Source organism: Vulpes vulpes, chromosome X (assembly GCF_048418805.1).
Source record: "Vulpes vulpes isolate BD-2025 chromosome X, VulVul3, whole genome shotgun sequence".
NCBI lineage: Eukaryota > Metazoa > Chordata > Mammalia > Carnivora > Canidae > Vulpes > Vulpes vulpes.
Window position 1 is genome coordinate 11,206,051 of NC_132796.1, and position 11,291 is coordinate 11,217,341.

At 38.8% G+C, this 11,291-nt stretch overlaps 1 protein-coding gene across 2 annotated transcripts in view; it reads left to right on the plus strand.

Annotated features, from left to right (window-relative positions):
* Positions 1-11,072, plus strand: part of MOSPD2 (motile sperm domain containing 2) — a 53,042-nt gene extending 41,970 nt beyond the window's left edge. Inside the window, exons 12-15 of one of the 2 annotated variants that reach the window (XM_025986689.2) lie at positions 152-248; positions 589-718; positions 7,847-7,949; positions 8,522-11,072. In XM_025986689.2, coding sequence (XP_025842474.2) covers positions 152-248; positions 589-718; positions 7,847-7,949; positions 8,522-8,659 — 468 coding nt within the window. In that variant the 3' untranslated portion in view covers positions 8,660-11,072. The remainder of the gene's footprint in view (positions 1-151; positions 249-588; positions 719-7,846; positions 7,950-8,521) is intronic. The other variant, XM_025986690.2, reaches the window with a different exon arrangement.
* The last annotated feature ends 219 nt before the right edge of the window (positions 11,073-11,291 follow it).

An 11,291-nucleotide genomic window follows, 5' to 3' on the forward strand; every position in this document is an offset into this window, starting at 1 on the left:
AAAATACGTTCTCTGCCTAACCACCATGGTTGTTTTGTTGACTTTATTAATCACTGTTAATTTTTAAAAACTCATTTTCAAGCTATTTACCCCCAAGAAGCATTTTTATTATGTTATTAATTATTAGATGACTACTGTATTTATAAAACAGGTGCGAACAACTGCTCCAGAAAAATACAGAGTCAAGCCAAGCAACAGCAGTTGTGACCCTGGAGCCTCAGTTGATATAGTTGTGTCTCCCCACGGGGGTGAGTGCTGGCCTGATGGCCTCAGAGCGGGGTGCTGGGGTACCTGGGGCTGGGTAATGAGTCATTAGAGCTGGACTAGTGTCAACAAGTCACCTCGCTGCACTCTAGGCATCTGTTTTCTCGTGTAAAAATGAGATGGGAAAAATGGTTTAACACATAAAATTGTTTCGATTCATGCCAGTTGAAATTGAATTTTTTAGAAAATCCTTTTTAGAAAAACTTTTTCCTTTTTAAGGTAGTTCCATATTTTTTCCATTGTTTTCTAGAATAATGCCTTAAACCATATGTCCAGCCCTTTGCAAAGGTTCTTGTTTATATAAGTTACCCTTTTGGAATGCAGGTTTAACAGTCTCTGCCCAAGACCGTTTTCTGATAATGGCTGCAGAAATGGAACAGTCATCTGGTACGGGCCCCGCAGAATTGACTCAGTTCTGGAAAGAAGTTCCAAGAAACAAAGTGATGGAGCATAGGTATGCTTTCTACTCACAGACTCAAATGTGATGGGAGGAATGAGAGAGAGAGAAAATCTACCTGCATGGACTAGGGAGGTGCCTGTCTTCCTTCTTATATTTTGGCAGGCATTTAGGCTTCTAGTCTGAGCCTCAAGCTCTGCAGGGCTCCGGGGTGCCCAGATGAACGAGATATGCAGTTTCCTCAAGGAGGTTGATAGTAGCAGCTTTGCTTACAGGCCAGTGCAAAAATCTGGATGTGTCAAAATTACAAACATGGATCTGTCCCAGCAGTTGCCTTTGCAGGAACACTCACCTTGTGTACTAGAAAGTGTATGTTGCAGCATTGTTTGTACTAGTAAAAAATGGGAAAGAACCTAGTGATTACCAGTGAAGCAATAGTCAAATGCACTTGAGTCTGTGCAGGAGTATTTTGCAGCTATTCCAAAGTGTGGGAAATCTACCTATTCTCATGGAAAAATACCTGGGATGCATTAGGGGGAAAATCCTGTAACTATATAGCCATAAACAAATATGTATGTGCATATAAAGATATATAGAAAAGGAGAAAGGAGAAGTCTGTATTGTTTTATTTTGGAGTGTGCTAGTTCTGTCTCCCAGGGTACACTTGTCAATGTCTGGAAACCTTGTTCATTATCAAAATTGGGCCATGGGGTACTCTGGCCTCTATCAGAGACTAGGGACACTGCTAAACATCCCACAGTGGAAAGGACAGCCCCCCAAGACAAAGAATGATCTTGCTTAAAATGACGATAGTGCCTAGATTGAGGATTCTCCATGGTGGGTAGTTAAGGATGGCCACTCTGATGGCATTTTTGTACGTCCTGAAGGGAAAGAGAAAGTAAGCCACTTAGATAACTGGAAAAAATGCTTTCTAGGTAGCAGGAACCACAAATGGAAAAGGAGTGTGCTTGGTCTGTGTAAGGAACAGCAAGGAGGTCAATGTAGCTTGAAACCAGTAAGGAGGGGTGGAGACAACATGAGAGAGAAGGTCAAAGAGGCAGTAGGAAGGCGGGTGATTACCATAGTGAGGACTTCTGATTTTGAGAAGAAAAACTATTAATTGGTGCTAAGCAAAATGAGGAAGTGACTTGGCTTTTTTTTTTTTTTAAGGCTTACTCTGGGGGCTGTAGGGAAAACAGATTGTAAGCAGACACAGGTGAAAGAGTGATAGTACTTAGCACAAATAGTGCTCACTGCAAGCCCCCACTGGTCTAAGTGCTTTATCCTGAGTTATTCACTTTGTCATTAAAATGACCCTGGGAGGTAGGTAGTTCTTTGTCCCCCGTGATAAATGAGATAAATGAGAAGCGGGCAACGGGCAACCTTGTAACAGTCGTGGCTGAGTTAAATCTTCAAAAGGAATTAAAAGAAGGAACACAGAGATGAAAGGATCCAGGGTAAGAAGAAAGCTGGAGAGGCAGGCAGGGCCCAGAGGAGGAGCTTGGTCACCATGGTAATACCGGTGGGAGAGCATCGACCTGACCTGATTCACATTTGACAAGATCACTGTTTGCAAGCTTGTTCACATGGGAGGAGGACAGGTGTGGACCTGGGAAGACGAGCTTTATTTCAGTTGTCCCAGCAAGAGAGGGAAAAAGACCCAGCCTGGAGGAGTATTTAGTGGCCACAGGAGGACGGTCTGGTAGGGACTCAGAAGGGAAACCAGTAGGTGAGCTGTGTCATCCAAGTCTAGGAAAGAGTGTTTCACAAAGAGGAAGAGACCAGTGCTACTAAGTGCTGCCATGCCAGTCATGAAGGGTGAGGTGTGAGCAGCAGCCCTTTGTGACCTCATGGAGGTCATCACTGACCTCATATATTGCATTTTCAGTTGGCAGGAGCCAGGTTCTATTCTAGAAGTTTGGCTTGGAGGAAGGAAGAATGTGGTATTGACAGAGGGATTGTTTGGTGTAGGTTTTTCAATGGGAGAAGCCAACTATACAAGGTAAATCATTGATAGTGAAATTCCTGAGAAAGCTGAAGCAGGGATCAGCTTTACTCGAGAAGAAGGAAGGAACGCAGATACAGGTTAAGGCTTGTCAATCTTAGTTCCTTATAGCTGTCTGGTCATACCTGACTTTATGCACATCATTTTTCAAATATGACATTCCAGTCAAAGCCTTGGTAATATAACCATGCTTCCAATTGTGTCCTATTACAAGGAGAACAGATCCTTATGCCAAAAGAAAAAACCTCTTTCCATGAAAAAATACTAAGGGTTTCTGAATTTTGGAGCAATCAGGTAGGGAGAAAAATTGTTTCAGTTCTGCTTACAAAGGTATAGTTTACCAAATTGCTGTCAGTCATAGATAGCTTATGAGAAGAGAGTAAAAGATTTCCTTAAATCTGGGAAAACCAAACATTAAAGAAAAAGCAATAAAAAGTATAGCCATCAGTTCATTCAATCTCAGGTCATTAATTCTTGGTCTGCTTGAATGCTGCTTTTTTTTTTTTATTAGTTCTGAAAGTTATTAGAAACCTTTTTTCTGGAGTACTTGTCAGAGTCCTTTCCAGGAATCTCTGAAGAGGAAGCACATTTGCAAAAGGATGATAGCTTCTGTAAAACACAAAAAGACTTAAAAATGGCCTTGGTTACAGATCTGATGAGAGTTCATTGTAATGCTTCTCACAAGGAAATTTGGTTATTTCTGTGACGTACAACATTGTAAGATAAGAACTAGAACATTACACCAGGACATAACAGATTTCTAGGAATTTTATCACAATTTCTGGAACACTTATCTATACAAATATAATCCAAAGAAGGTTTAGCATTACTTGACAATGCTTCCCATGTAATTTAACATAGCAGGTAAGGCTAATTAGTTTTATATCTCTTTATAAGAAGAGAGCACAAATCTTTTGATATGTTCCAGAGGCCCTCGGAAAAATTCCAGACATAGTTAAAGATCAAAACAGACTTTATTTAGAATTTGAGTTGGGGTTTGTCAAAAATGTCAAGAGGTTTTAGACACTTGATTAAATGGAATCATAAATCATCATGAAATAATACTTAATGACCCACTTAACTATAGTAACAATAAAATATCAAAGGCACATACAGAAAGTTACATAGTTGTAAGATTTAGGAAAATAGTCTGCTGAAGACTAAAAGAGCTAAGCAAAGACCTGATGATAAAGATAACGTGGAGCATGAGAAATTATTTTGATAAAACGCACCATCTTTGCTTTCGAGGCAGATTACTTAAAAGCTAAAGAAAAACTTTCTCACCATCTCTTATCAGTAGCTGACTGATAGTCCAAGAAAAGGTTGTCCTTTTAGCAGATGAAATGTTTAATATAAGTACACTATTGATATTGAAGCTTCTTTTTATAACCCTTATAACAAATTCATTCAATTTTAGCCCGGTTGACTAATACAAAGTGGAATTTTCTGTTTGGATATAGACAGTTGGAAAGAGACATTTAGTTTGGTCCTTTATTCTCCTCCCTATTCTGAAATAACCAGCTTTACTTTAAGACAAAATTACCTCCATTCCTCTTAATGAAAATATGTGTGCATACTTCATACCTCTCCTTGGCCAAAAACACATCCTTCTTTTCTTGTACACAGAGTTAGTTGTTTCCATTATTATTTCTAGTAATTACATATATGAATTAGAACTCTTAACCCTTAGAAACTATAATTTCTAGTGAAAACCAAGTGATAAGCAAGCAGTTGTGGTCAGTGAAAACCAGCATTCTGTAGATTGGCAAATTTATCAATACGTAATTTCTAGAAGCATAGGCTTTCTCATAGTACAGTTTTTCACTGTGGCACAAAATATGTTTACTAACAGACTAAATATTTTTAGTTGTTCTGTAGTAAGAGGCCAAAAGTAGATAAACCTATGTTCAGTAATGAACATTTCAGTATTTTATCTTATGTGGAAATAAATGGGAAATTCACTGACTAGATTAACTCAGCAAAACTAAAGCTTCAAGTAAGAAGCTTACCAAATCTCTCTTACCAAAGAGGTTTGAAACCCTGTTTTTAACTATATTTGAGTTTACCTGAAAACTCTTATCCAACCTCGATCTATCCAAATCACTTGTTTCCAACAATTATGCTTGAATACTCATGATGGCTTCATGAAACATCCGTCAGCCATCATCCCAAGCTGTTTCTCATGCTGACACATTTTGTACCCAAGATAACATGAACTGCTTGAATAGTAAACTCCAGTAGAAAAAAAAGTTGCATGTCTGCATTATATCTAATATGGATAACTTTGAAGACATGCCTATTTTAATTGAACCAACAAACTTAGCTTTTATTTTACCTAGGATTAATCTATACGCACATGAACTTGAAAGACACTTAGGTCGGTTTTTATATTTCTAAGAGGTTTAAGGGATACTTAATTTGGTAAGTACTTATTTTTCTTTAAGCCAATCAGAGAGAGCTTTTACAAATTAATTTTTGTAATACTATCTGGAGGTAAAGATTACACATCTGTAACATACATATACATAGACACATACAAACATGCAGACACGGAGACCTTTCAGCTATAGCTCTAAAATTTCAGCCATGAATCAAGTACAGTAACACAAACCTCTGGCAGTTGGAATTAGTTTACCTGCTCAGATGGCTAAAGGCTTTTTACTACTTTTGTTTTCCATTTGCCAAATTCCCAAATAACTCCCTTTTTTCCTTCTGATGAGAATCACTTCCCTAAAGTTTGTATTTCAAAGAGCTAGCTATCTAGTCCTAGAGAAGATAGGGTAGAAAATTCATACCTCAAAGGCACAGAGAAAGTCTCAAGGAGTTTTGGGGGTATATTTGCCAATTATCAGATATCTAGAGGAATTACTATTTCTGTATTCCTTCTTCTTTTTCTTAAGCACAGGATGGTTCTGTGTCCAGCATCCTGATCTTCTACAATACCTACATGTATTTTGAGATGACTGGGGGAGGTTTTAGGATTAGTAAGGTTAGGTGGATTTTTGAATTGCTTCCAGTGCTGTTATTCTGGTTTTGTAAAGATTTGCAAGTCAAAGACAGTTGCTTTTAATTACTCAATTCCATCGCAGCCTGAATGGTATCAAGGGATCGATACCACCTATGCAACTACACTTTCTTCAATTTGCTCTATATCAGTAGCAGATTTCCAACTAAGATGGAAATGAAGTGATTTCTGTGTTCTGAAGCTTCAGGGTTTTTAATGTGCTATGCCTTTAAAAAGTTTCTATAAAGTATTCAACAAAGGCCTTTATGGGCAGGGTGGGGAGCTGTACTGTTGCTTCTAGCAGCCCCCAAACATCAGCCATCAGTTGATCTACTTCCTGAATATTTTTAAGAGGGCCTAGGAGAAATTCTGGTCATTTCCAATAAGAAGAGTTTTTCCTCGGTATGTGGGGGGGGGGGGGCATGTGGCTTGTCTGAGAACTACAGTATAATCATGGATGGGAAGAGAGAACAACCCTTATTAACAGCAAGTCACAGTCCCTGTGAGTGGTGAATGAATGGCCACTAATCTTTCTTACCTCTTTTCTCAATTTGCTACGTATCTTCTGAGCAGGGAGGTACAAAGAATTTCATAATTTTATCTTGCTAAGGAAGTCCCTCAGGCTAGCAGCCATACTCCTTCATATTCTCCTTTCAATTTGGCCTTTCCAGAGATACCAGTAAGACTATGGTTTAGGATGAGAGCTCTCCCAAAATTTTTTAAACATAGCAGCTTTTCCATTCAAAAGATCCATTATCTGGCATTGACAAGTAGGGTCTTCTATTAATCTCAATAGCGACTCAAGCCAATAGGCCTTTTTATGGTGTAGCCATGGACACAAGAGGCATCCCCAAAGATGTTGCAAAAGATGCAGTCCTGACAGGATCCTGGGAGATGGCATAAGAAAGCAAAGACCTCCATTGCCACAAGTGGTAAGAATAGGGTGGTGAAAAGGATATCTCTAGTTTCCCACACAGTTGAAGACCCTCTAATCCATGGCATCAGGGAAGTGCTTACTGGATTGGACTTTTCCAGCACTAATGACAACAAAAGCTGAGATGACAAAGACCCCTCACGACTGAGGCCCCTGATGACAAACTGCCCTGAGAACTGGCACAGCTGGACAAAGAGGATGCTCCTATCACCTTGTGCCTCCAATATCCCCAGCCTGGTCAGCCACCTGCTGGATGCCTATGGACACATGCATCCTCCAGCTGACAGAGACCAAAAAGAATATTCTTGCTGGTCACAAAGCCCAGCTCTCAAGACCTAGAACATGATGAAAGGAAGACCTCATTTGACCTATTTCCTTCTGCTAACCTAAATTTGGCAAGGAAGGGACAGGGTGAAATTTTTACCTTTCTCTCTCGACCTGGCACTAGAGTGAGATCCAGGAAAGCGGACTTTGCTACAAATTCTTACCTTTGCCAGCTTCTGCTAGTTTTCCAGGATCCCATCTGTAGGCTCCCAGGCGAGGACAGTATCTCAGCAGGTCCCATCGTAGGTTGCCAAAATGTAGGAGAGGAAAAACCATTTCTCATCTACCCTGCTAGGTTCTTGGCAGGCACCCCCCACCCCCGTAATAAAAGACAGATTAATAGGAACAAAGAAGTTTAATAAAATGTCTAGCTCCTGTATACATGGGAGATACCCAGGAAAACAATGAAACTCCCCAAAGTGGCTCAAGACACCGCCTCCAGCTGAACACCATCTCCAGCTGAAGACAAGATGTTGGGGGGTAAGGGAGGCAGGAAAAATTACAGCCAACAAGGGTAAGATCGGTAAGCAGATCTAGATCAAGAACTCTTAACGGAGAAGGGACCAGAGACTTTTGTCATCCCCTCTTCCTGGTACGGAGAGGAAGGCATCCTTACAGATGGACATTTCCTTCCCTTATAAATATAAAGGTTTTCAGAGCTTTTCTTAGGTCTGCTGTTTCTTAAAAAAATAACCAGCTCATAGAAAATTCTTATGCCAGAGAGGCATATTTTGGGGTGGCAAATTCTGCTCCCCTTCCAAGATAAATACACACTGAGCTGCTACCTTACATGTATCTGAGGAGAAGGAGGAGTGCTCTCATCTCGGTTACATAAACTTCTATGGTTCATTTTATAGTTCACTTCTATAAAAAAGTTCATTAAAAATGTTAAGTTCTGTTTCCTTTGGATTTTCATAGGTTAAGATGCCATATTGTTGAGAGCAGTAAACCAACCACCCTGACATTAAAAGACAGTGCTTTTAACATGTCTGATAAAACCAGTGAGGATCTTTATCTACAGGTAAGTGTTCTTTCTCCCTAACTAAAACAAAGTGGTTCATGCTAACCAATATCAGAAATCCACTTTTCCCCGCTCATGTAAGGAAGTCCTTTGGCATAGACATGACAGAAATGCTGTTTTCTTTGTGAAGGGAAGCCAAATCCGAATCGGTAAGTGGTGAGTGACTTTTGGAGATCTATTAACTTTGTAAAAGCTCTGGCCATTTTAATTTGGGCAAGGTCTGGTGCTTTGCGGGAGTAGCAAAGAATGCGATCTCATGAAAGGGGTACCATTTCAGTGTGAAACAGATGGAGGGGCTCTCTTTCTGAATAGCTGCTTTCGGTACCTCCGGGAGGTGATCGCTTTGCTCCTGCTCAACTAGAAAAGTAGACCTTTCCGAAACAAGAGTAAGTGGGTGCACGTCTGCTCACCAAACAAATAGGATCCCTCATCGCGTTTCCAGCTCCCAGCTGTTCAGGGTAGACGGACCCCATCCTGGAAATGTTTGGATTTCTAATATCCCTATGGGCTGTTCACATGATTCATGTACTGTTTTACTGATATGACTCTTTCATCCTTTTCTCCCTCTTTAGCTCAATCGTTTACTAGAAAGCAATAGGAAGCTTGAAGACCAAGTTCAGCGTTGTATCTGGTTCCAACAGCTGCTGCTTTCGTTAACAATGCTCTTGCTTGCTTTTGTCATCTCTTTCTTCTATTTGTTGTACAGTTAAAGAAGTGGCATTCAGTGGCAAACATGGCTCTTTCATTCATTAGTGGGAAAAAGACCCAGGACTTCATGCTACTATAAAAGTGTCGCACATCTGTACTTCCTGAAAGGAAATGTGCAACACTTAGAGGGGAACAAACCCATGTCTTGAAAATAAAGTCTGTTAGCATAAGGAAACACTGGAGAAATGGATTATAAGAGACTATAGCTGTAGTTAGCCATGTCAAGACATATCTGTGTGTAAATTAATACTTTAGATATAATTTATTTTTTCCTTTTGATTTGACTACTTTTCAAGTTTAAGTATATATATATATACAGTAGCAGAAAAGTGTAAGTAACAAGCTTTCTCGCAGCCAAAAAACGTTATCTGCTTTTTTTTAATGACAAAATCATTATAGCTGAGCCAACTTACTAGCTTTTCTATACTATGTATATAGAACATGTATATTGGAAAAAAAACATACTTATACAGAGTAATTTCTGTAAACATGACTTTGTAATTTTGAGAATTACTTCCAGATGCTAGTCAATATTCTTTGGGTATGTAAAACTATTTAATGCCAAACCACCTTTAGCCTTTGTTTCTTATCTGTCTTCCTTAACAGTCTGCCTTTTATTAATCTTGGACTTTTTAATGAACATTCACATTTAGGTAGAGTTTGGGAAACTATGCTTGGTTGGGTTTTCTTTGAATTCTGTTAGTGACGTGGAGAAGAAAAATCCTTCGGGTCCCACCTTCCAGTCTTTTTTTACATGGTTTCACATTGCTCACTGTGACTGGACACAGATCCATCTGTCTCATTTATCAGAAAGGCCTACTCCTCCATTGTACCATCGTCACCCGAACTCTTTTCTAAATGAAAGGAGTTAAAATTTCTTTGAAGAGTTTGGTTTTGAGATGCATTTACATTTCCATTCCTTGTTAAAATTAGCCACAAGAAGGAAACTCGACAAAAGGCTAGAGTACCTATAAGCGTGAAAAAAAAAATCAAAAATCAAGTGTCAAGTCTCTATTTCAGAGTGAAAAGTAGAACTCATGATCCATGTGTACCACCTTCAGGCCAGGGCTAATTGACTTGCTTGACACTCTGCCCTTGTCCCAGTAATCCCAAGGGTGATCCCTAAAACTCCTAAAATGATAACGACTTGCAGGGGCAGAGATGAATGAAAGGAGTTTGTTTTCTCATTTATGCAGCCAGTTTCAGTCCGTGTTGGTTCACGTGTAAATCTACTGGATATGAAAGAAAAACAAGTCTGCCTGTTAAATAAATGTTGAGTTTTGATTGAGCCATGCTTGGAGAATTTTTTATTCTGAAGTGTAGTGTTGGCGGCTTTCATCTGGAGCAGCTGAGGATTCCAGAATGGAGTTGTGAAGAAGGAGATCAATAGAATCCCTTCAAAATTGGCCTAGCAATAAAACCTTAAAAGGACACTGGTCTGATACTTTGTCTTAATTTGGGTTTTTCTGTTGCAGTTTGCCACCTCCAGACGTGAAAATGACTTCAGTACACCCTAAGTACTACCTGTACTATCTCCCTGTGTGTGTGTGCACAGCGGTCTCCCCTTATATGTTACATTCCCGGCTTTAATATTCTCTAATCCCAAAGTATTTGTGTCTGTTTTTTTGTTCCCTGGCAAACGAATGAAAATCATTGGTCAGAATTGGAAGTGTGCAGTCCTAACAGTGTCCCTTTAATGTTTCCTATGAAAATGACTGACTCGCCAAATTGTTCTTCCCTGATACCTGGCCAGTTTGATTTTAATAACCTATCTTGTTAATGTCTGTGTATCTATTAAATGTGACTATGCAAGATTACTGCAAACTAACTCTAAAATCAAAGGCATCTAAACTTTTTTCTTGCCCTAACTAATCACATATTTACATTTGATTTTACTGTCTTTTGATTTTCTTTCATCACACTTTGTATGATTATTACTTTGAGGACTCTGATAATAATTTTATTTTTTATCTTGTCATTAGCTGTTCATGACCAGATTACCAAGGATCAACATTTAGATTTAGATTGTTTTCACCTGAGGATGGAAATTAATAGACTTTCCATGAAAATATTAATCGAATAGCATTAGGTTGATCTGAAAAGTAGCCTAAAAATGCAATTGCGGTTAAACCTAGCCTCAAATTTCATAACAATACCATAACTGTTTTTATATCTTGCCACTAATTTTGACTGGATTTAATAGCACTTTATTGTACAATTGCAAAAAAAAAAATATATTGCTAGAATTGTTGCCAGTGTAATTTCTCTAATATTCTGGTGCTTTTCATATATTTTCAGTATTTTTATTACTATATTGGTATTTTCTTTGTATAATTGATCAAAAGTACATGTTTTCTATTTTAATATGTTTTAGAAAAATAATTACATTTATGAAATAAATATCATCAGGAAAAACCTCTGGTCTCTAATTGATAAAGCATCTTAAAAAAATCAATGTTCAGGCACACTCTGACCTTTCAAAGATCACATTAATTTCTATTGGACCTGCTTTGCATTTTTATAAGGACAGTGCTGTAAGCTTCCAGAGTTACAATTGTGTTTATCAGGTGAACCTGTCCTTCGTGTGTCCCGTTTCTCCTCAACCCCAGTCAGAGTCTAGCTACTCTTCAGTGG